The sequence below is a fragment of the Botryllus schlosseri genome, chromosome 9 (assembly GCF_051294905.1).
Source record: "Botryllus schlosseri isolate E-star chromosome 9, Bs_hap1, whole genome shotgun sequence".
In the NCBI taxonomy this organism is placed as follows: domain Eukaryota; kingdom Metazoa; phylum Chordata; class Ascidiacea; order Stolidobranchia; family Styelidae; genus Botryllus; species Botryllus schlosseri.
The window spans coordinates 4,113,780-4,140,048 of NC_137244.1; the positions used below are offsets into that span (position 1 = coordinate 4,113,780).

A 26,269-nucleotide genomic window follows, 5' to 3' on the forward strand; every position below is an offset into this window, starting at 1 on the left:
CCGTAAATATTAATTAAACATCTTCGGGCGGGCGGACCCGTTGGTATGACTTCGATACATGATTTTATTTCGTGACCTCCTGTCTGCTGTATCAAAAATATAGAATCGCTCAAACGTACTAAACCAAAAGACGCACACGGTTTCAAATTGGTGTTTCTTCACTGGCATATATTTTTTTCCTGCGGGATGCTATTTGTCTTGTGAGGTTCAGATTGCCAAGATATGAAGACAGGAAGACTGGAACATATGGCGCCAGTCATTTAGGCGCCTATGGACAATTAAACGTTTTATTTTATATATATAACGAAGTTTTCGGTCTGCGTAAGGGCAGTCTATTTCGGCCAAGCTTTTCGCGCTGCCGATCGTTCTGGCACACTTCTTGGAGTCGCATGTAATATGTTCTAAATCGTTATATATCTTGGATCGTAGTGGCGTGGTAATGGCCAACGCCGATATGTCCATTTCTATATATATCTTGCGTGTTTTTATTGGGGGAAGAGTACCAAATAATCAAGATATTTGGCAACTTTAAATTTTTTGAAAAAGTTGCAAAAATTTAAAAAAAAATACTCTATAATTTAGGCTAATTCACGAAATAATTTGGGGCCCTCTTCAAGATCGCTCCTCCAATTGGGAGGGGGGGGGGTCAGGGGTGCGGCAGTTACGGTCCGTACTATATCACTTACTGTTCTTACTATATCAATCAATTTTCGAGCGGGGTGTTTTTATTGGATTTAAAGATTTTGAGGGCTCTTCGGTACGGGCCACTCATATGACAGTGCTTCTTCCATGGAGCACTTGGGGTTTCGTGAACAACCTTCCGGGGTCCCGAGGGGGTCAAAACACACTCTACTGATTTGTGATGGCACGCTCGTCTTGGCCATCTTTGTTTGCAGCTATAATTAGAACCGATCAGCATAGTCGAAATGTGACTGTGGCTGGTAAGTCTTGTGGTGTGGCCTAAGCAGGGGAGGTTAGCGTTCGAAATACGAACGCCATCATTCGGAAATGTCAATCATATCTATAATATATATATGGGATAAGCTGTAATTAAGCTATTGGTATCACGCAGCAGTTGCGTTTCGACCGAACAATACGATGACACATTACAAGGTAAAGCCTCTTTATTTCTGCACTGACATCTAAAATGCAACAGCGGAAGTCACGCTGATTTTCAACAAATATTCCTTATAAGGTTTCCGTTTTGTGCGAAAATTATATCTAAATATATTTTAATGGTTTTTTTTTTAACACTTTGTTGATGCATAGTTAATCTTGTGCACCGGTAATCTGTGGTAATGTATTAGATGTGTAAAGTGATTGATTTTTGATTTTTTTTGACTCAGCGAAAATTTGTTGTTCCGCGAATGCTAGCAGATTAGTCTAAGTGTTCCTCAGCTTATAGTCCTGCTTATAAACCATGTTCTGGGACAGCCTCGATAACAGGGGAGGGGGTGAGGACATCAATAACTGTGTCAAGCGACGATCAAAGTTTAGGAAAGACTTCCATACATATAGCGCAGTACCAGACTTCGACGTTCAAATCCTGAACTATTACAGTTGGTATCCGGTATTATATCCACACGGTGCTGAAACATGTTCCGACATCACCCGAGTCTCAAAAATCGCGGTTGGCAAATTAAAGAGCTATCGTATGATTATTACATAGAAATATACAAAAACCCAAATAAAGTTGTAAAAACGTGCCGGAACCAAAGTCTGAACCGCCACCATTGGTGTCGTACTGTGCTGGCGATTTAATTTGATACACTGCGCTACTCGTCGACGATGATGATGGCACCCGCAAATAAATTAAGATTTTTTTCAATGCAGTTCTCGAGCTAGTTTCGCTACATCAGGTAGCTCGTAGTAGCTTTGCGATTTTATCGATGAAATATTCTCCACAAGACTCCAATGACCGATCAAGATGGACATCACCAGGGTCGAGATGGTATCCAATCACGAACAGCTCATTCCTCGAGTAGGTTCATTCAGCAACCACTACGATTTGATCTAAATGTTGTGCTGTGATCGATATTGACTGAGTACGACATAATTCACATGATAAAGAGAATTAAAATTTTATAAGATTTGGAATTAAATGTCATAATTGCGTTTTACCATCCATATACATTGATGTTTTTTCGCGTTCCGAGCGATTCATCTCCAGCTCATAATTATTGCTCCGTGTATCGTCCGAGTTCCATATTTGAGAAATATCTCAATAGCCATAAGACCTTCCATACCACTAAATAATGAGTTGGGATTGCAAAAATTCTGGTTGTTCTTTTTAATATTTCTTGTTGTAACGATAAGGGGAGCAACATTTCTCACTATGATCAAGGGGGCGCGTCAAAAAAGCTTCAGTACCACTGACGTAGGCTATAGTGATAGAGAATTGCTTTTGAATCAACAAACGAGAATATCCGTATCTCCTACAGGAAATGCAACACTTGTCGATGGTGACAACCCCGTGATCATACAGAATTCTACGGTGAACATCATTGCCGGAGACTACGGTAAGCATCGAATTCTCATTTTAATGATCGCTGCAATCATACCGACTCATACTAATTGTATACTAGTACCCAAGGGAAAACCTTACCCAGTCTGGCGTACATAGGACTATAAAAGCGCGCTACACCAATACAGTACCGTACGATTTATTTACATAACGGCACTATTGACCGCGAGGTCAAAAAGGTCGAGAACCTCTGATCTGGTTGATTGATAGGCCTATTTTCTATGGAATGACTAAATTTTGAACATTTCTGCTAATAACGCAATACGCGTTACGCGTGGATAGGTATAGTTAAGGCACAGACGGGCCAAGCCTGACCTGTTATAACGCTATTCATCGTAAACAGGGCTTTGGAGCAGCCGTAAATTTAAACTGCTCCAGCTCCGGCTCCGGAGCTTTCTTCTTTCATACATTAGCTCCGGCTCCAGCTCCGGAGCCGCATTATTACCACTGCTCCGGCTCCAGCTCCGGCTCCGGCTCTGAAATTAACGAATGGGCCTGTCCATATCAGGAGTGGCCAACCCGCGGGCCAAATGTGGCCCGCGAGAGGTTTTTGCGTGGCCCTCGAGGTAAATTCCTATTATATTATCGAAATTGAATTGCTCGGATTGTGAACTTGCAATGCCAACCAAAAATTACAAGTCTGGCTGCGACACTTGGGATGTTGATGACTAAAATATCAGTTCCGATGCATTGGCAGATCCAGGGTCCAGTCACATCTTCAGTAAAATGTCGTACATTACAATAAACTAAAATAGTAGAGAAATTTTTCTTCACGCTTCGCGTGTTTAATTGTCACACGATTTCTTGCTTGGTAGCCTACTCCCTACTGAAAATGAAAATAAACGCCTAATTTATCCGATTGAGTCTAACTGTATTCGCAATTACGGGAGAAAGTCTTTTCGCGTTTGCGCTCGCATAAAGATCGTCGACGGTGAAATGTAGGCACAAAATGATTGTTGTATATTATCGGAGACCTTCGATATCGATGTGGCCAGACGCCGAATAGTCGTGTCCTTGCAAACCGAGCCTAGCGGGCGGTATACAGTAGACCCGCAATATACTCAAGTAATAATATTATATTGACCTAGTTTATTTATCAACTTTGAAAATTTTACCCGATTGGCGCGGCTAGTGGACCGCGCACTTGTTCGTCAATTGCATGTGCCCCTTTAGCCGAAAAGGTTGGCCATTCCTGGTCTATATAGATTTATAATCTACCCATCGGTTAGTTATCTATTCTATAGTAATCTAGAGTCTGTCAGGCGTCAGTAACATCCGACGTCGCAACGAAGACATAAGTCCCGCCGTACCGGCTTGTGGCGTCATAATGAATACTTGTCAATTGTCGATAACATCATAGTTGCACTAGAACGCACTTTAACTCTCTGCCATTGCTGTGCACAGAATTAAAATTCAGGCCTGCTGTTCAATTATGATAAATCAGCAGATGTGGTTGTTGCATATATAATAGCATCTTATGAAATACGTCGGAGCCGGAGCTACTACTCAAATAACGGGCTCCAGCTCCGGCTCCGGCTTCGGCTGAATTTTATGTAGAGCTCCGGCTCCGGCTCCAGCTCCGGCGAAAATACACGGCTCTGGGGCTCCGGCTCCGGGCTTCGGCTCCGGCTCCAAAGCCCTGGTGTGGATACTGCATGCTTTGTGACTTCCGTTTCATAAGAAAGACCAAGTTCGAGTCTATAAATATGAATTTATGGCGATACCAAAATTATCAAAAGTAAAATCTGAAAAATGCCAAAATCACACGGCCTGCTCATAGGCTATACTGGATGTAAACGCAACTGACTAGGCATTTCAAGTCAGTGTGTCCCAACTTTTTCCAGTCCGCGACCCTGCAATGTTTTATTGTGCTGACAACCATGAGATATGACCGAACGAATAAGAATGCAATTCAACGTACAATGTGTCGCATGAGTAACTAGTTGAATTATACGCTCACAATTGGAATTATGGGGACAGTTCAAGAATGCGAGTGTATCAAGCGGAGAACAATACGCGGAACAGATTACAAACGAGAAGGGGTGTATTAAAGCAGTATCTCGTCTTTTACATCGAACACGAAGGGGTCCCGGGAAGAACTCGATTCGCGGCAAATAGTTAGCTGATTATAATTGTGCTGGATTGCATTTTCCAATCAACGTTCGCAAATCCTTTGGACGAAGGGATGAATGATTTCCAATTTTACGTACTGCTCCAAAAAAAACCTGTCAGCTATGGTTTTCAACACTGTGCCAGTGACTATTTGATGAAACTCCAGCGAACGTCATGATACAAGCTTACCGACCTTGATTTATTCACGATAAGTACGAAGTTCGATTAAAATTCGCCAACACCTACTTAAAAATAGACATATTTTTGGCTGACTCAGTGTCGCGCATGAGTCACGTTAACAAATACCGCCGACAGGATATTCGTCCCAGTTAACAATATGGGAAGCGATCGCCAGGCGTATCATACGCCTTCGATGCAAACATGAGGCTTCAAAAGATACACTTTTCGCACTTCAGCTGCAGACTCATTAACCATTTTATTACCGCGCATTAACCCTCTCGCTACTGCGGCTTACAACCGCTATTAACCCTATCTCTACCTGCATCGTTGTTGCTTTATGGCAGACATATTGACCCATGTGTTGCAAGACATCACAATTTGACAACATGTTTTCATTACCGTGTTAGTTATAATAAAATCCACCACGATCATACATACAAAATACCGGTCAACTACAGACATACAGTCATATAAAATGCATGAAACGACACCTTGATTTCAGTCGAACATAGAGACCTTCTTTCCAAGACAAGTTTGATACAACTATTTCACTTCTTGATATGAGCATATCTTCTCTATTGAATTTGAATATAAAAAATCTGGTTTATTAAACAAGTCCCTGCCTTAGCGGGAATAATAGGATCAAGGCAACGCAGGGCGACCATCAGCAGCCTATTCACTGTGTGGCACGCCAACTACATTCAGAGCCCAATGAGTAAATGTGTTAACCGTTGGATGATGCTCCTTTCGAAAAGTGGCTAGGAGCGCGTCACATCCTGTTTAACAGAATCACCGTAATATTATATATGCAAGTGCATAGGCGCCGACTTTTATTTTTTCATGGGGTGGCGGTAGGCGCGTATAGTCAGGGGGGTGTCGAAACCCTGTCCTTTTGAAATGACCATTCTGACGCTAAAGTTCAGTTGCAATTCAACAAGTCGTGTTATCAGTGTTACGAGGGCAAATTAACGAGATTTGTCTGTGCACGCATATCGCATCGTTTAATGTAACGCGACGCGATCTCCCGCTGAGATGATTGCGAAATTAGGTCATTGATTGCCGCGAGCTCGGCACTCGTCGCTGGACTGAGCACTGAGCAGTAACGTGGCGCGACAATTCTGGGACACGAAAGACAGGCAAGAATGATGATTACAAACGCGCGCAGCCAATCAGTAATTATTTCTTACCGCCAACGCAATGAATTTTTACTTAGTATTGCGTACTTGGCTCACATCGCCACGATTGGTTGCTGAGATAATTGGATAATTATTATGGGCACTGGAATAAATTCCAACTAGCAGGCACACACAATAAAACACTGTTCAACTTGCGCTCCGGGAATATTTATCACAAAAAATGGTTCACTAAATATTTTAAACGCGGCTTGCGGCCCTCATCGATGCAAATAATGCACTCTGATTTGCAGAAGGTGAACGGATATTTGGTCGTCAAATCGCGATAGAAGATGGTGCTTCTCAGAGCGCGCGATGAAATCTACGTTTCTAACGATGAGGCTGAATTTGTATATCTAATAAGGATCGTTAGTTTGCGAAAATCAGCATCAGTTCACTGTGCAAAATACATAGTTGTGATCAATTTTATCGGACTGTACGTGTACAATCGGCCGGCAAGGTTGCGATGATAACGGAATTGCAGACATGCCGCAAACCTGCAATAATTACAATTACAAGATGCGCTAGTTATACCTGAATACCTAGATTTGGCAATGGCAACGAGCACAATTTCTTCAGACGCGGGCATAAGTTTTAATCAAAAAGATACATAAACACAAACAATATTACACTAGAGATTGTTACTGTTTGGCGAAAGTGTTTCTGCGGACGGTAGTAGGCCTGCATGCGGACGCGCTAAATCAAACCACCGCCGATAGTGCACATGAGATATCGATGACCCATTTCGCGTACAAATGATTCTCGCTAATTTGCAGTACGCAGCATCGATAATACGAGTTAGTGAATTGGCATTTCAAAAGAACTGGAATTCTAGTTTTAAATGAGAAACTCACTAGCTACGCACCTAGGGTTTTGATACCGACCACGCGCTGGTTAATATTAGCCAGGGGCCTGCGCCATACGTAAGTCCCGATCAGCCAGTCGAATTTGGTCGTGAAATGGTGCGATTTTATTTATCCAGGTGTTATTGCAGCAAGAGCAATATGGGCGCATGCCGCAACCTTATCAATAGAAATACAAATCGCGATGGTTTGAAATTCGATCCGCGATATGGTTGCGCTCGATAGAGTCCGTTCAGCGAAGTTGGTTGGAACATAGAAGGCTCACGCTCAAACTAATCGATTAAATTCAGAATTTCCGCCACTGAGGATCTCTTGTTGCATCAATATTTGACAACATAATTCAACGCCGTGCACTGCACAATGCGCAGTCAGAATAACAAATCAAACACTGATTAGTGTCTTCGAGGAAATACGAGTGTATAAAGCAGACAATAATTAGTAGCCTGGAGATGATAGCAAACGAGAAAGCGTGTATCTAATCCGTAATTCCTCAACTTGCGTATAGCACAATGGGGTTCCGAGTCTGAGATCGCGACAATTGTTTGCAATTGAATATGCGCAAATGCACACTTTGCGCAGGAATGACTTTCAATTCGCAGGCATACACTAACACACTTTCCTATTTCGCGGTCCAATTAAAAAGACTATCACGAAACTAAGTCAAGAATTATTTTGTAAACGAATATGCGCGCAAAGACAATTTAATTGAGAGAAGTAGAACGTGAATTCGCTGGTCCAGTAGAGAGAGCTGGTGTTTCTCAGAGCACGCGTGACGAAATCGATGTCATAAACGAGGTGGTTAGAAAAGCACGGCCAGAACGTTTTCCACAATAAAGCGATGTTACACCGCCACTATTTGAACGATCGTACCACATAACATATATTCTGTAGGCTTGCGCTTAAAAGAGGAATATGCTAGAGGTGGTCGATAAAGTAGTAATTACAATTTCTCGTGGTGCAAAGTAAATCCCTGGGTGGAAAATAGGTGTATCTATCATATTTTCGCCGTGGCATGTGGCGTAAATCAGGTTCAATTCAACATTCCAACGAGAGTAAATGGCTCAAATACACCAATTCTTATTGAGATATATCCCAGATGTGTGGAGGATTCTGTTTTCTTGTAACACTTTTTTAGATATCGAGGGAATATACACAAAAACAAAACCGACTTCACTCTAAAGATATATCCCCATAATGATTGGTGTTACAGACTCATTTTCACCCATTGGAAATGTGCTTGTTTGTTTTACTCACAACATTGGCGCTCCTCGTATATAAGGTCGTTTGCACACAGCACGGTAATTTCAGTAAGTGCAGTGTCTTTGCGGTATTTCTCTGTCATACTTCCATCCTCGCGCTCTCCCACCATCGGCAACTCTCGTTTTTCGTGCGTCCGCATCTTGCGTCTTTGCTGCCGATATTTTGGCACGACTCACCTTCGCTCTCATGGGCTTTTTAATGCACTACAATCGCAACAAGGTTAGCAATGAGCGGACCAGACAAACCTCTGAAAACATAGAAGTTTATCCGAAACTGGATTCGAACCACTGTCATTAGTGTCGTGACGCTGGCGCCTAACCAACGGGAATCACAATTTGATCGGCGAAAGCGCCTTTTGCTCGATTTACACCCCACGTTATGGTGGGAATCAGATAAAAACACCGATTTTCTGCTGGTGTATTTGCACTTTACAGTGTGTTTACTAATGGCGATATCGTCTGCATCAGCAATCGGGAACCTATGGATCTTTTGGGGATATGATATGCCTGCCAATTAATCCGCTTATTATTTATCAATATTGCTGTAACTTCGATGTAAATTTTCGTAACGACCCTAATCATTATTTTTGTGGTAGCTGAGGAAAGTCTATGCTGGTTCAAAACATGGCGTATTCGATTCAAAATTCTAACATTTATGTCAAATAATGTCTACTGATAATTGCTCATAATTCCCAGATGCTGATTTATCAGTCCAATATAATATTTTTTAAAATAATAACGCAAACACGGCACCTTCAGGTTATTTAAGAGTATAGAACGGATACATAAGATACGTCTAGTTCGATACGAAGTTTGTATAATGTTGAAAGCAAGGTTTCTGAGTAGTGAAGTTAACCAAACGATATCAGTTAACAATTATTATTATCCTGGATTAGGGGAATTGATCGAATCGTGCGTGACTGTCATTGAGGGCGGCTACCCTCTTGCACGTTGCACGTATTACTTGAAACAGTAGATTCATACTGTAATTGTCTAAAAGTGTTGATTTTGCTTTAAAATATACATGCTAATTGCCTTAAATTTCGAAAAATATCATTCGGATCTCACGGAATCAGAATTTATAATAGGTAGCTGCAACAGGTTCCCGACCAACGTGTAGCTTGCTCACTAATCAACTGCATGTTGCTTACTGTCGCATGCTAAAATGTTGAGCAACCGACTTGATTAGTGCGGTAAGATACAATCAAATGGCGACTCGGGTGTACAGTAGGGTTGTTTAGAAACAACTTATTTTCCGGTTTTCAGCTATTGACTGATTAAATTGCCAGGTTACCCTGAAAAACGCTGAACATCAAATTTGGTTCAATTCTAACCAGTATAAGCCACCGCAGAGTCAATTGAAAATTTTAATTTATTAGAAACAATTTGAAAAAAAATTCAAATTTTGCTGTTAACCCTTTTGAAATTGTTGAGTTGTCTTCATAAACGATGCAAAACAAATTTAACACAGTTCCGTCTGGTACAGTGGTTCTCAACCTTTTTTAGACACGCCCCCCTTTTTGATAGTGAAAAATTTCGTGCCCCCTTATCGTCATATCACAAAATCCAATTGGGATGCTAGCAACCCCAACGGATTGTTTGGTGGTATGGACGGTTATGAATGCTGATGAGAGAATAAAAATATATGAAATAGGGTCTATATAGAAAGAAACACGCGTGAAATGTAGGTAAATCGCGCGAAGCACGAAAATTTTTTCAGGAGACCACTTCGTCGCACCCCCCTTCAAATGTTTCACGCGCCCCCAGGTTGAGAACCCCTGGTCTAGTAGAAGCAGATTTATTTGAGTTTTTCGTTGATAATTCTCGGATTATTCGCCAATCAAGGACCAAAAAGCTATTTTTGAACAACTCTAATGCACACTGCTCAGTGAACTTCGATTTCGTGGTACAATGACGTCACAAATACTCCAAATACTTATGACAGTTGGTTCGTGGTATAGAACTTGAAGATATGTTTCAATACAACATCCATTGTAGTAAAATATTTATTCAACTCAAAGACTTTTCGGGTGCCTCTTTTCAAGAGTTAACGGCACAATAAAGGGATTTAAACAGAATGAAAAGCAAAACCAGAAAGGCGAAGTATGAGTTGAATAAATATTTTACTACAATGGATGTTGTATTGAAAGAAATACTTATGACCAAAAAGGTTCCCGGCCGCTGGCTTATAGTAACCCGAGATGAGCAAATATTCGAGTCAGGAGTTAACCGGCAATGTATATGGACAGTTTAACATGAATATTTGGCATCCAGTTAGCTCATTACGACTATGCACTGGAATGCGGCCGTATTTAACATAAGTGATCAAAATGCGGCCGTGAATCGCAAAACGGTTGATCATCATCTGCCGAAATGAAGAGTATTGTGAGTTATCGTGCACAGCTCATAGTTCTAAATAGAATGAAACTGATGATCATGATTTTTTGTTGTATTTGTATTTCTACAATGAAATATATTTTTATGGTGACTATGACCGTCGCCATTGATCTGCGTTGTACTTACGTAGGGTTATCAGAACGTGGCTTTTAAACTGCGTTGCCTATTTTTATCTCGATATTGAAGTCATGCGGCCCGCGGCCTCTATGAATTTCGAAAAGTGGCCAGCGACCTATTTTGATTTGGCAACCCCTGGTATGGAGGCAAGAAATAGCTCCCATTGCTGAACGACGGCGGGCTAGCAGAGACCTAGCGAATTTCAGAATAGGTGAATAATGATAGGCGTACACCTTTACTTAGTTTGTTCCCATTATTATAGCCCTGGAAATCGTAGTGTGGGGCGATCTGAGCTTGCATTCTTACGTCATCAGCTATAGGTGGATGGCTGCGTTAATCACAATCTGAAATGGTATGACAGAGCCTGAGCGTTACAATAATGTGACCTATCGTCGGTCATTTTTTTTTTTTACGGCTCTCCGTATCCGCCGGCAATCGGAAGCCCTCTCTCATATGTAGGGCTGCCTCCCGCTCGGGGTCTTGATTACACAGTTTTTTATTTATTTTTTTATGTTTGTTTTTTTATTTTTTGTAACGAAAACGTAGGTGATAACGTGATAAATTAAGTTTCTCTGTTGTCTTATTCCTGCTTTTGTTTCTTCTGTTTAGCTGTAGGCAGTTTGAGCTTCAGCGAAATTCTGAAATTCATTGTCTATCTAACGATATCGAGTTTGAGTTAAAGACTGAATTCCTTTTTATAAAACAGTGAATAATTCATCTCCAAGACCCGAGGAGCAAGAAGTGCAGCAAGCGCGTGAGTTTCAAACATTTGATAATGATCTGCATTCGCATCTGTATTCTTATAGTCAAGCTATACATTTATATAGTCTAACGGTGCACTGCACATAGTGGGGACACCAGGTAGGTTTCAACTGGTGTGATTACGAACTTAAATAATAGTTAACTGTAAACACAACCTTATGACGTCACGCTGCTAATTCAAAACAATACAGTCTCGTGAAATATAAGGTTACGTCACAACGACGAAATTATTTCTCTATTTCGAACTTATTCAACAACATTTGCTGACATTAGTTCGAGATGAGAGTAAGTCGAAAAGCTTTGAGTGCGGCATAAACTTGTCACTAAGAACACTGAACATATTGTTTATAGCAATTTTATGTTGGTACAGCAGATGCACGAATGTGTAGGCGAGGTGAATTTAACGATGCCTGAGTGACTACCTCTAGGTTTTTGGGTTAAGGTACTGTATGCAACCAGATTATTGTTTTGAACAATTTGTCCATGATTTTTTTTCATTTTCGATAGGTGAAGGGAAATGATGTCCACATGCTACTTTCAAATAGTCCTTTGTTTTTCAGGGGAATGCTTCAGGTATAAGCCTAAACGAAATATATAATGTAACGAATAACAAGGACTCTATTCTAGCAAACACAAACAGTTGAAGTGGAAAAATAATTTGATTAGCCTATTGAATACAGTAAACAACTCACTACCACATTGGAAAACACGTCACGTAAAACTAGGAGTTTGCAATTAGATGGAGTCACGTTATGCTATGCTCCTGTTCACATTGTTCAGCTGTATGAAGGATTGCGCGTATATTGCATTTTTAGGTAGTGTTCGAGATTATAGAGAGGAATTTTAATGAAGCCTTCATCTAGGTCAGATCCAGTTTTACGATAATTGTCGGATCTGTGAGTCCATATTTCTATGTGGCCAACCGCATAATATTATAACTTTCAAATACATGTGACCCTTCAAACGAGCTGAAATTTAAATATATAAATTGATTATCATATTCTTTCAGAATTGGAATTTCTAGAAAAAGTCAAGCGTCACCTTCACAAAAAATTGTGCGAAGTTCAGGGTCTTAAATCTCGTCCTACTGCAATGATAGTTGAGCCGGACAGCGGAATGAAGAATGCGGTAGAACAGTCTTCTGACAACGCGAAGAATCAGCTTGGCAGAGACGTGAAAGGGATTGATCTGGAACAAATTCACGATGCGATGGATAATAAACCGTCCAGGCATGTCATGGTCTTAGGAGAGGCGGGTGCGGGAAAATCAACATTCTTGAAAATGTATTCATTGGCTGTTTCTGAGGGAAATGTAACGGCACTTCACGATATCAAACTCGTTCATTTTGTCGACGCAGCTAAACTTCAATTTCAAACGCCATCAAGTGCATTTCACTTATTCTTCATTGACAGGCTGGCCCAATACCCTGATACTAAATTAACTCCTGATCAAGCCAAAGCAGGCCAAGAGTGGATTGAGAATAATTCGGACAAATTTCTGATAGTCATTGATGGTTTAGATCAATGTTTAGAAGATTTCAGTAAAATAGCGTATCCCGAAATCAGCGAAATGACTTCTGCGAAAGCGAACGATCTGATCACCAATATCATGTCTGCAAGAATTTGGCACCATGCTCGTATTTTGACCTCGTCCCGTTGGAACATATACTGGAAGCTGAAGTCCGATCAAAAGCCAGATAAAGTGATAGCGCTGAGAGGATTTGACGACAAAAATTTGATAACCGCAGCATTGAACCTTTCCACCGATGGCATCACCATGCTTGACCAATTACGACAAACTTCCCCTACGTTTTTGGCTGTTTGTCGAAACCCAATGTTCCTCAAGTACATGTCGACAATCTATCAAAGTGATCGTGGCAGCCTGCCAAACAACCTATCTGGACTCATGTCGGCCGTTTTCCGGAATTTTCTACATTTATACGACATAGATGATTTTGAAAACATCACGAAGCTCGCTTACAATGGAATGTTAGACAATCTATTTTCCATCCCTTTCGGCTATGTAAAAAAACTGGGAATCAAGCCGGGTGATCTCAATAATTTCTGCTCGCCTGGAGCAATCCTCGAGAAAGGTTTCGACAACGTAACTTCACATGACACATTCTATGTCTTCTCTCACCAAACCATGCAGGTCCGTATTCATTTCGTGATAATAAGAGGATGTATAGTAAGGTAACTATGCGCGACCATTCCCGTATAATATTGGTCAATATTTTTATCGCTGTCAATTACCCCAACCAGATCTGACCCCCCTGTTTTAGTCTTCCCTTGGCATATTTTAGAATCCTTCATTACCCTCCTTCACATGACGGAAATCAAATGGAACAAGAAACTAGTTATTTCGAATGGTAGGTTTTTGACGCCTCTTCGATATACCCCCGAGATCGAAATTTATAAACGGAAAAATAAATTATCTTTCGAGTTTGGGATTGGGATGGGATTTGAGTTGTGGGTGCTGGTTATTAGGGTTGGAAGTGGGTTTTGTTTAGGGCATCTCAATATTAGGGTTGTGTGTGTGTGTTTGGGGTGGGGGGTGGATATTAGTGTCGTGGGTGCCGGATATTAGGGTTGTGAGTGGGATATATTAGGGTTGGAAGAAGACGGATGTTAGGGTTGAGGGTTTCGGACGTTAGTTCGGTGATTCTATCACATCTAACCCTAATATTCCTCACGCCCAACCCTAATATACGTCCTTCACTCAACCCAAATATCTTTCACCCACAACCCTAATATTCCTCACCCACATCCTTAATATTGGGATACTTATACGCGGGAATCGTGTGCTGATGTCTTATGGTAACGCCGATCTATCGAATAATTTTTATAGCCTTTATCCCTTGATCTAACACTGGTCGCAAACGAAAATCCATCATAAACATTGGACATTTCGAGCGAGTCGACGGAGTCCATCCCATTACCTAACCCAGGGATGGGCAAACTTTTGAGCTCACGGGCCGCATTCAACATACGAATCCATTCGCTGGCTGCACTATATAAAATTGGGATTATAAACGAAAACGCAATATTGGTGTTTGATTATATAATGAGGACATGTAGATGCCTATTTAAAACAAATCAAGCATTGCTTTGATATTCTCGTACATGCGTCAGTAACAGTGGCGAGATTTCATAGGCTGGTCGACTTCAATGACCAATTTGTCAAAACTATAGATTCCTAGATTCTTAGAACCGGATTGAAATTTAAATCTGTCAGCAGCGATCTGTTCATAGATTTGGCAACTCCACTTTTGTTTCAGCTGCAGGACACACAATGCGGACAGCATCATAATCATGTTAGCCTCAAACACGCTTCGTGTGTCGATAAAATATAAATACCCTAATTCTACGAATACAGAGAACGAATCTACCTAAGACAACGTACGAATCGTTTCTTACAAGCATATCACTGAAATAATTAAAACTGGAGTGGCCAATCTGAAATCACACTCGTGATCTGATTTATGTCAATATCGTTAAGGATTTCTGTGATTTTTAGCAGTTGAAACCTTTCAAACTGCGTGGGCTTTAATATCGGGCTGTCGCAGCAGACATTAAACATAACATATAATATAGGCATTATTTACCCTAAAAAGTGGTCCTTAACTTTACAACTCACGCCCCCTTATGATGGTGAAAGATTTCGCGTCCCCCTCATCGTCATATCACAAAACGCAACCAGGATGCTAGCCAACCTAACGGGTAGTTTGGTGGCATATGGAAGGCTACGACTGTGGATGAGGGATTTTGAAATGTGAAATTGAATCTAAATACAGAGCAATCACTGTGAAATGAATGTGATCTCAGCTTCGCACCTCTCTTCAGATGCTTTCACGCCCTCAAGGGGTGGGGGGGGAGGGGGGAGGCGCCCCCTAGTTTGAGAACCAGCACTTCCTTAAAATTATCATGGTGAAATATACTAAAAAGTTTAATCAAGTCCCTGCAATAATTCGATTTTTAGTACGCATTTTATCAACATTTTTAATAAGTTTCTTTAGACTCTCGCATGCCGCACAGAACGGTGTTGCGGGCCGCATGCGGCCCGCGGGCCGTGGTTTGCCCACCCCTGACCAAACCCATGGCAGGTCAAACTGCATTTTGTGCACCCTGCACCAATGTTGGAATGAATCAGTCAACTTTTTCGTATGAATTTACTTGACTCGAGTTAGTTTGCAAAAATGACTCGACTTGACTTGACTGGGCGTTTCGGTAATGTGAATTGACTCGTTACTCGGAGTCAATTTTCCGAGTCAATTTCAAGTTGTTAAGTATTCAGTATCCACTGTCCACTATATCGCTGTATGTTATGTTCGAATTATAGGCGATACGCTGCTCTTACTTGTGAGAGCAACCAGTCTTTGAATTATGGTATACGTTTTACTGATACTCCATTGTTACATGATAAGCAAATGAACGCACGAAAAGATCATAGCTTACAGACAGCTTATATTGTCGTACTAGTCGTATATTAATCTATAATACCAATCTAAATCTGTTCTATGGAATGCTCAGTTCCCACCTTTACCAACCCTCTTGTAAGATTTATTTCTACCGAATATTGTTTATACGTTTTTTTATTTATTAAATTGCATAGCAAGGATGCGTAGATGAGTAGTATTTCCACTGTATTGTAGCCTAATATATCAGATCAATTAGTTTCAGCCTTTCGAGGTTTTGTATTCGATCGTCAATTTCGTCTGATGATTACAGACTGGAGCGATACAGCGACTGACGTATTTTTTTGGCAGTACTGCGTATGCGTGAGCGATACGGCGCCTTTTTGCTAGGGATGGCGTGCATGAACGTGACGTTCGCGTTCTGTGTGTGAACCTCGAAAATTTAGAGGTTCACGTTCACAAACGAACCTAGGTAGGTTCTGCACTGTAAACCTTATTAAAATATTACACTTTCACGTCATTACAGCATCTTTGGTTGAAATTTATTACATTTCAAAAGCGGGCCACTCTAGGCATGGCGCTGGCAGCATAATAAATCAACATTAAACGAGCATGCTCCTTGACAATCTCAAAAATTTACCTACTTTGTTACACAATTTTGCTAGAAATATCCAGAATTATGTTTGTGAATATTTAGTGACTCTTTGCTGTGAGTTTGACCCTCAATGACACAACATCAAGAGCGAAATACACTACATTTAGGCAGTCAGCGAATGATGCGTATCCAATCAATGAAATTGATATCGTTGTGTGTAGCAAGCGTACGGGGTCCATATCGATTTCATGTCTACTGTATCATAATAAAAACCAAATCCGTGCGATCAGGGTGTTGGCTACGAACACACGGCCTGAGGAGAATGTATATATACATTTACCGTGGCTGGGCCCCATCTCTTCTCGTTTTGAAAAGCAATTGATTTCTGCTGTAAATCGCTGCTACGATTACGTAAAAACTAATGCTGTGTTTACCACCAAACAATTGCTTCCTGCAACGCGCAAAGATGTTCTTCCTGCTTCTCAACAAAGCAATATAGTCTATGATTTCAAGAGCCACTGTGATTGTCGGTACGTGGAAAGAACATCTCAGCGCTTGCAGGAACGCATCAAACAACATGTTCCGGGCGTTATTAGATCGCGCACATTGGACTCTCGCGAAGATGCAGCCGTAACTGATCTGCGATTACTAGAACGTAATCAGGCCATGGCTATGAACTCTGCCATCGCCAAGCATTTGGCTGAGAATGCAACTTGTGCTAAAAACTATCGCAATGAAAGATTCTCTATATTAGGTAGAGGACGCACAAATTTCCATCTGTCTGCACTGGAATCGACTTATATTAAAACCCACCGACCGCGCTTGTGTCAGCAGAAGGAATTTTTAGTCAATCTAAAAATTGTCCACTAGTTGCGTTCGCGGTTTGCCTGTATTTATAGATAACTAAACTACGTAGGTTAGTTATCTATACTGTATTTCATGTTGTTTTGTTTCTATGACGTCATAATTGGTTATATGCACTGTAGCTAGATGCATGTTTTTGAAATTCTCCACTTGCTGACGATTGCCCTTGAAGAGTGTCAGCTTGAAAAGCATCGGGTTTTATTATATTTTGAAATGAATATATTATTAAAACTTATGTTTGTTATTTGACGTCGAAACAATCTGTGTTTGAAACAGCCAACAAACTGTAATTACTTTTAAATCAACCCACGTACTTCGAAATTTCAATTTGACTTGAATCGTGGCTTGACTTGACTTAACTCGAGCCACCTTCGAAAATCGATTGACTTGCTTTGCCTCGAGTCGCGAGGTTTAATTACCCGAGTCAACTTGATCCAAACACTGGCGTGCAGAAGGATCAAGGAACATAATAAATTTGTCGATAAAATACTCTGTAAAGTCGAATTATTGTAGTCATTAGATTAAACATTTTCCTCATATATATTGACCACGAGCCACACGCATTTTGAAAAGTTCAGTTGCTAAACATCCAAACAATTTAAACGGGAGATGACGCAATGCGGATCAACACTGTGATTATACAGATCGGAAACTTTAGGAAGTTTACTAGTTTCAGTGCCGCAGGATACTTTAAAAAACAGATTCATGCGTATACCCCTGAACTGTATCAAGGCACGGTGCTCTGCGACTCAATATGATGCTGTCAGCCTCCGACACCCTGACCAACTCCACAATTTCCATAGGCAAGCTATAACAGATTATATTAACAGGAATTTTGCTGCGCGCTTCACGTTTTGAATCTGAAGAAAAATGAAATAGAGAAATTTGCTGCAAACAGCCTGAACGAAAGTAGGATGACGTTAACAAGACTACTGCTGTACGGGCTGATCATGAATAATAAAGTTACCAACCCGATGAAAGAATATCTTGATTGTGGGTATATTGCACTGCAGAATATTCAACTTTCGATGAATTATTTTCACCCGCCAGAGCCCATTTCGTATCACATCACCATGCAATGTAGGGCATAGTCAGGTCTTTACAGTACTTTGTCTACTAAACGCAGGTCTTCAGTGATCTCAAAACTACCACTTATGCATGCGATGTGCAAAAATACATCGGCATATCCTTATTTAATAGGCTATATCCGGTATTTATTGCGCGATTCGCTGGAGCGCCAGAATATGTAATGGCGAACGTGAGCCTTGTCTGTTTATTTCTACTGATTAATCCGCTCGAAAACCTGGGAGATAAGGTGTTTTGATGATCCGGTGTACAATGTTCATTAGTCTTCCATAATATTGACACTTTCGCAGGCCTATATTACTATTCAATTGTGATTCTCTCACATACCAACTTGATCTGATTTAACGGTACGGATAGACTTGCATTTGAAACAAAAATCAATTTTAAACAAACATGTTTAAAACAAGGCCCTTGGCCCTAAAACAATGCCCTACAGCTGTTGAACCAACTAATTTCAGGGCTTCAACCATCGCGTATCATATACATGAGCTATATCGGGTGGTAATTGAACGTAGATTCATGCAACATATTGTTCGAAAGTGTTTACACAATTATGGTCTAATTTTACAACTTAAAACATCGTCTAAAACATGTATTAAACAAAGTGCTTTAAACAACCATTTGTTTTAAATGCAACCCTATGTACAGAGCTGCTGTAGGTCGAGTCATAATTATAAATAATAGACGTACCGTATATGTTAAGTCGGTTAAAATATCTGTTAGCTTCGGGCGGTACCAGTGTAATTTGTTGTAGCATGTTGCTTCGTGGTCGCCAGCAAGAAATGTTGGAAAAAATACAGTGCATTCAATAGCACTGTATACAAAGGTACTAGGGATGTTATGAACGTGAGGTTCACGTCCGCGTTCTGTCGATGAACCTAGGATATTTTTAGGTTCACGTTCACAAACGACCCTTAGTAGGTTCTGCAGTGTGAACCTTTTTCATCTATTAATATTACCACGTTATGATATAGCATCTTAGGTTGAAATGTATTGCATTTCAGCTGCGGGCAACTCTGTGCATGGCGCTGACAGCAGACAAAAATCAACACAATCACAATATCTCAATCTCAATCTCAAAAAGTTTACCTGCTTTGTCAGAAACGTTTGGTCGAAATATTCAGCTTTCTCTTTGTGAATATTCAATGACTCTGATGTGAACTTGACCGGCAATCACACAACATCACGAGCAAAATACGCTACATGTAGTTGCAGATAGTCATCGAATGATGCTTATTCAACCTATCAATGAAATTGGTCCCGATTTGTATGTTTACACTGTTCAAATATATTTTCAACAAAGTGTTTAACACAATATTTGTTTTTATGCAACCCTATTTATACCGTAAGGTAGCCCAATTCAAATAATTGCCTTTTATATATTTCTGCAATGAATGTAGTTACATTAGCTGTTTATGTCAACCATGATTGTGGTTCTTAACGTTACAGCTAGGGATGGTGTGAACCTCTGAAAAGTTCAGGTTCCTGGAAACGCGAACCCTTTTGAAAGGTTCTGTGTGAACGCAAACGTGAACCGCCTGACGTCACGTGACGCCATATTGCTAATTCCAACCCTACATTTCAGTGAAGTGATAGCCTATATTAATGTGTAGTTATACACGATACATAGCGACGACTCGGATCACATAACGGCACAATGCTGAAGTACATATTGATGTTTTAACCGTCGTCAAATGTATCAATTGGGGCAATCAAATGATATGTTAATCCCATAAAATCAATATCTTCCGTCGCTTTGCCAACAATTTCGACGAGGACTTGCAAGGGAATATAAGCTTACACCTATGGTCCAGGCCAGACCGGACAACGTATTCGGCGTCTGGGTATTGCTACGTTGATATTGATCGCAGAGTGTAAAACCGTTTTCTTGACTTGCTACCTATATTACCCCCATTAACAAGTTATACAGCAGTAGCCAACACCCCAACCGCACGGATTCGGTTTTTATGATACGATAAACATATGAAATCAAGATGAGACCCGTAGCCTACGCCTGCTAGATTTTGTACATTAGACAACGATATCATTTTCATTGATTGGATGAATAGGCATCATTCGCTGAATACCTAGATGTAGTGCATTTCGCTCCTGATGTTGTGTGATTTCGGGTCCAGCTCGCAGCAGAGAGTCACTAAATATTCAAGCAGACTTTTGTAACAAAGCAAGTAAAATATTTCAGATTGTCAAGGTGCATGCTCGTTTAGTGTTGATTTGTAATGCTGCCAGCGCCATGCATAGAGTGGCCTCCAGTTGAAATGCAATAAATTTCAGCCAAAGATGTTATGATGAAGTGAAAATTGTAATATATGAAAAAGGTTCACACTGCAGAACCTACCAAGGTTCGTTTGTGAACGTGAACCTCTAAATTTCCGAGGTTCACAAACAGAACGCGAACGTGAACCTCACGTTCACACCATCCCTAGTTACAGCCCAGTCTTATACCGATACGCACGATGCTTAGCTAATAAGCTAAGTACTAGAGATGGTGTGAACGTGAGGTTTACGTGAGATTTACGGTCGCGTTCTGTGTGTGAGCCTCAGAAATTTAGAGGTTGACGTTTATAAACGAACCTTCGTCGGTTCTTCACTGGGAACCTTTTTCATTTATAACAACTTTTCACGTCATTATAACGTTGTTGGTTTTAATTTCTTTGAATTTCAACTTCGGACCACCCTATGCAAGGCGCTGGCAGCAAACAAAAAATCAACACTAAACAAGCATGCACCTTGCAAATCTCAAAAGTTTTACTTGCTTTGTTACAAAGGTTTGCTCGAGATATTTCAGCTTTCGAGTTGTAAATATATAGTGACTCTCTGCTGTGAGCTTGATCCACAATTACACAACATTAAGAACGAAATACAGTAGGCCTACATATTGGCCACTGTATAACTTGTTTATGATGTAATATCGGTAGCAAGAATAGTAACGCGTTTTGCACTCTTCCCAATATCGATGTAGCAATGGTCAGACGCCAAATACATTGTCATGTATGGCCGCGACCGTATTCCCTTGTAAGTCCCCGTCGAAATTGTTGGCAAAGCGACCGAAGATATTGATTTTAGGGGATTATTATAGCATTTGATTGCTTCAATTGATAGATTTGGTGACGTTAAAGAAGTCAGCATGTACATCTGCATTGAGGCATAATCTGGTCGGAGTCGTCGCGAGGTAGCGTGTACAGTAGGCCTACATGTACATTAATATTAAATATATATGTTAACTGAAATGTAGGATTGGAATGAGCATGACGTCATAATGTTCACGTTCGCGTTCATACAGAACCTTTCAAAAAGGTTCGCCTTCACACGAACCGGAATCTTTCAGGGATTCACACCATCCCTAGTAGATACGTTCTGAATGATGATTTTACCAAGATTTATTGTTACAGATAGACAAACCTCAATTGATGATTGTCGGAATATTTTATTCGCACAACTGCGGTGTATGATTGAAAATGGTAACCTATGTGACATGCAAACCATTCACATGATAAGAGAATGTGGAGATGACATTATTCGACAAATTAAGAATGACGTTTACAAGATCATAATTAACGAAGGAGACTTGTTGCAGCACGATCACATGGTATTGTCAATCATGACAGAACGCCTCTCCCCTATTAGAGAAGTATGGGTTTGGCGATTCATTCTGCAGCCATCCGTAATACAATGTGTGAAAGACTGCCTCCGATCTGCTGACTCATTCAAGGCAAGTACGTTTGATGTTAAATTCTAATTGCCCTTGACTCCGATATCAAGAGATATGTTACTGTAAATATCTTTTACACGCGATATTATGATGACAAGGAAATTGGTTACGTCGTAGAGAACCGCGGGAGTATAGTCGTTATCTTTATCGGTAGTAAAATAACAATGCCATGCGCAAATAGTAAAGGCAATTTGCTATGACAGTGCTTGTCAACTATTGTCGAAATGGTACACCCGTTCGAATTTTACGACATAGTTTTACAGCCTAGTTCAGCAGTAACATACATTGTAAAATGTACCGTACACATTGTAGTGCTGTGTAGGCCTACTAGAGGGCGCATCGTGTCTCCGTCTATGGGAATCTATATTCGGCAACGAGCTGCACAATGTTTAGATTAGATGATTATCGCATTTTCAGATCATCACAAATTCATTATAGACATTGATATTTGAAGAGCTTCTTGGAGGTACAGAACTTCAATATACAATTAAATGGCACGGAGAGGAAATTAACGCAATTCAACGCAGAAAAACGAACAGAGCCCACCACACGAACAATAAAAGATGTTTATATCCATTTACCTTGGATTGGCCCCATTTCCACCCGCTTTGAAAAACAACTGATTTCTGCTGTCGGTAAATGTTACGATACAGTCAAAACCAATGTGATTTTTACAACAACACAACTGCTCCCTTCAACACGCAAAGACGTGCTTCCTGCACTTCAACAAAGTAATGTAGTGTACGAATATAGGTGCCACTGTGATTGTGGCTACGTGGGAAGAACGGCAAGACGTCTGCAGGACCGCATAAACCAACATGTCCCCAGATTTATCAGAACACGCGCGTCACTCGATGTGAAAAGCTCACCCTTAACTCATCCACTTAAGATTGATGCTGATCGATCAAAGGCAATTAATTCTGCCATCGGCAAACATCTGTTGGATAATCCGATTTGTGCGAATAATTATCGAGACGACCGATTTCGAATCGTAGGTCGAGGCCGTTCACAATTCCATTTGTGTGCCTTGGAATCAACTTTTATCAAAATACACCAACCAAAACTCTGTCAACAAAAGGAGTTCGTGTATCACCTGAAAATAGTACATTGAACGCTCTCTCATTCGAAATTTCATGCTGGTGACGTCATATTTTGTGATACGATTGTTGATATACAATGTTCTTTCCAATTCTCTACTAGTTGCTGACGATTACCCCTGACGAGTGTCAGCCGAAAATATTCGGGTTCATTTCAATATGAATATACTATTTAATTGTACATTGATATTGATTTATACAAACTGATCATGCCAGTTAATTTGGCTACGCATTCATTCTTGAGGCACAAATAATACCACCATGTATTGTATACATCATGAATTCAAATATTCCATTATATTGTTCCCTGATGTATTTTTAGAAAACCATTTTATAGCTTTTTAATATGGCGATAAGATAGGATCATTTAAGAAAGTTATCTTATTTGAACACTTCGTGTATGAAAAGACTCGTTATCATTGACAAATTCAGTAAACTTTTCCGTACTTAAATCCTTCTACAATTCTAACTCTGTTGACCACCCCAGGATTTACTGTATTCTATCTCATTAAAGGTCCAAACATTCGGTATCGTTGGCAAATCGATGACGGAGGACGGATACGCAGAACTCGCACACCTTCTCCATGTTACGGAATGTCACGAATTGCAACTCTTTCGTTGTGACTTAAACAAGAAAAAGTGGGATGGACTACGGCAGGAATTTGTAAAGGGAAATGTGAAGGTGGCATATCTCATATCTCATAACTAGGGCTGTATAAAACTGAGTATCTGGGTTTTTCGATAATGAGTCGAGTATGAAGTTTCAAGTCGTATAATTCAGTACCACCTTTTATGATGTCATGACTTTAATACTAACTGGAAATGATCAAATATTCAACTTTTATGGGTGAAAATATATAGATGATATCTATTTGTACTGAAATTATAGTCATTTTGAATTTGTCTCAAATATACATATCTCAATATCAAAAGTATTCATCTTGGATTAACTGCTAAAACTATGCGATCTACTTGAATACTTCACCGCCTCTTCATTTTTATAAACTTCCAATTGAAGCAGTTTAAGCAAATCTTGAAAATTGTTACTTCTACTTGCAATTCATTGAATATTTCCATCGTTACTTCATCTTCTTATCTAAAGCGAGTTTTTAATCTGGATTCCACAGACCATGACGTCCGCAAACTAGATTTAAGGGTGTGTGGAAGGGAAATAGAGCATTATAAACTGCATAAACAGTTTATCCTTTGAGAATCACGTCGTGAATGGGACTGTGACTTCCTTGTGTAGTGATTAGTTGGCTTATTTTAGGCTTGGACTGGACTAAATTGAGCTGAACTTGATGTGATCTCCAGGGTTGTAATGACTCGAGTCATGACTCGACTCGAGTCCGACTCGAGTCACGATTTTCTGATGACTCGACTTGACTCGGGTCATTTTCTCAAAATACGGAAATGACTCGACTCGACTCGAGTCAATCTGTGTATTGACTCGACTTGGACTCGAGTCATTGCGCATGACTCGAGCCAAGTCATATGACTCGAGACGCAGACGGCCAAGACCGACATTTCATTGTAATTTCGAGGAATAGTAAAGAAACCACACTATTGGGATTTCGTCTATTGGTACTGGTACTTGAAAATGCGACCGGAAACTGCTATAAATGATGAAAATGAGTACATTATAAATGCGAACCATTCGATATCACCAAACAGAGTTGCAAAAGGTGGGTTTAACAAGACTTTAACAGGAATCTGAGCAGTCAACACAATGACTTGGACTCGACTCGAGTCATAATACCGTGACTCGGACTCGACCCTCTTTTAGCTGACTTGGACTCGGACTTGACTCGGTGGTGAATTGAAAATGACTCGACTTGACTCGAGTCAAAACTATAAAACTGAGATTGACTTGTGACTCGATGCATTGTGACTTGGTTACAACCCTGGTGATCTCTTTCCAGTCGTCGGCTACTGAAATTCTAGAGGGGTAGCCCCAACCAACCGCAAAATTCGAAGAGGTCTTCGATCAAAAGTGTTTAAGAACCCTTCTCCTAGCGTAAAAACGCTCACTACGTTGACTACACCAGGATTTACTGTATTTGATTACTTTATAGATCCAGAAATTCGTTATCCTTGACAAATTGTTGACAGAGGACGGATACGGAGAACTTGCACACCTTCTCAATGTTGCGAAATGTAACGAATTGCAACTCTTATATTGTGACTTAAACAAGAGAAAGTTGGACGGACTACGGCAGGAATTCGTAAAGGGAAATGTGGAGGTGGTCATTTTTCAACGCCAATTATCTCATATCCCATAACTTTGATGGTGGTGGTGGTGTATGGGTGTTGCGATAATGAGTCGGTATTTCAGTGACACCTAATATGATGTCATAACTAGGGCTAGTTTTTGTTGCAGTCAAATCCGTGTAAAGTTGCATTTATTTTTCACAAAAGTTGCAGTAAAAAGTTCCATTTACGGACAAATTCTATGAAAGCATTAGGATATGAGTTAATCGAATAGATTCGTATGTAAGGCACTGCAGCAAAAGTCGGTGTTGGCGACTTCAACAAAATCAATAGCGTGAAAAAATTGACCGGTGAAAAAATATTTTTCGGTGGTCTATAGGCTGAATGTACGTCAAATCAGAAACTATCTCAAATGTAAACTAGATTGAAATAATCAAGTGATCTATTTGCATGTAGTGCAAAATATTTCCACTAAAAAGTTAGTTCTATGAAAAATTGATAAGAATTACAAAAAATGGCTTGAAAAGTCGAAAACAGTTGCATGAAAAAATGAAAAAGTTGCAACAAGTTCCTGAAGAAATGGAGGAAAGTTGCAAAAATTTGTAACATAAGATTCCTCCAAACAGCTTAAGACACCATACTACATAACTTCTGAGTATTTAGTAAGCTGCCGGAAGCTGTAAAAAAAGTTGCAAAAACTTGCCCTAATCGTAACAGTAATAATGACTCGAACTGTTCAAATATACATCTTTTATGTCCACGGATTGTGCCAGCTAGACGCTAACCAAAATATTTTGTATTCCTGTATTATATATATGTGTACCCAGTCAACAGAAGTCTACAAGTACATGTACCATGACAGTATCGCTAAGGAGAGAACGGATTG

General features: G+C 40.2%; 2 protein-coding genes across 2 annotated transcripts in view; both read left to right on the forward strand.

Annotated features, from left to right (window-relative positions):
* LOC145445856 (ribonuclease inhibitor-like) overlaps positions 1–26,269 on the forward strand; it is a 335,808-nt gene that overhangs the window by 168,792 nt on the left and 140,747 nt on the right. The window contains exon 4 of the mRNA XM_080324010.1: positions 25,248–25,415. Within this exon, the coding sequence (XP_080180136.1) occupies positions 25,248–25,415 (168 nt within the window). The remainder of the gene's footprint in view (positions 1–25,247; positions 25,416–26,269) is intronic.
* LOC145445853 (uncharacterized) lies at positions 1,690–22,176 on the forward strand. Its single transcript, XM_080324005.1, has 6 exons — positions 1,690–1,981; positions 2,442–2,519; positions 11,331–11,378; positions 12,396–13,537; positions 18,090–18,256; positions 21,760–22,176. The coding sequence occupies exons 1-6, from the start codon at positions 1,915–1,917 to the stop codon at positions 22,100–22,102; spliced, it is 1,845 nt and encodes a 614-aa protein (XP_080180131.1). The 5' UTR covers positions 1,690–1,914; the 3' UTR covers positions 22,103–22,176.

Coding starts and splice junctions, on each gene's coding strand:
- LOC145445853 (XM_080324005.1), top strand. CDS start 1,915: ATGACCGATCAAGATGGACATCACCAGGGTCGAGATGGTATCCAATCA. Junction 1,982..2,441: donor ACGAACAGCTCATTCCTCGA/GTAGGTTCATTC, acceptor TATCTCCTACAG/GAAATGCAACACTTGTCGAT. Junction 13,538..18,089: donor TCTCTCACCAAACCATGCAG/GTCCGTATTCAT, acceptor TTATATTAACAG/GAATTTTGCTGCGCGCTTCA.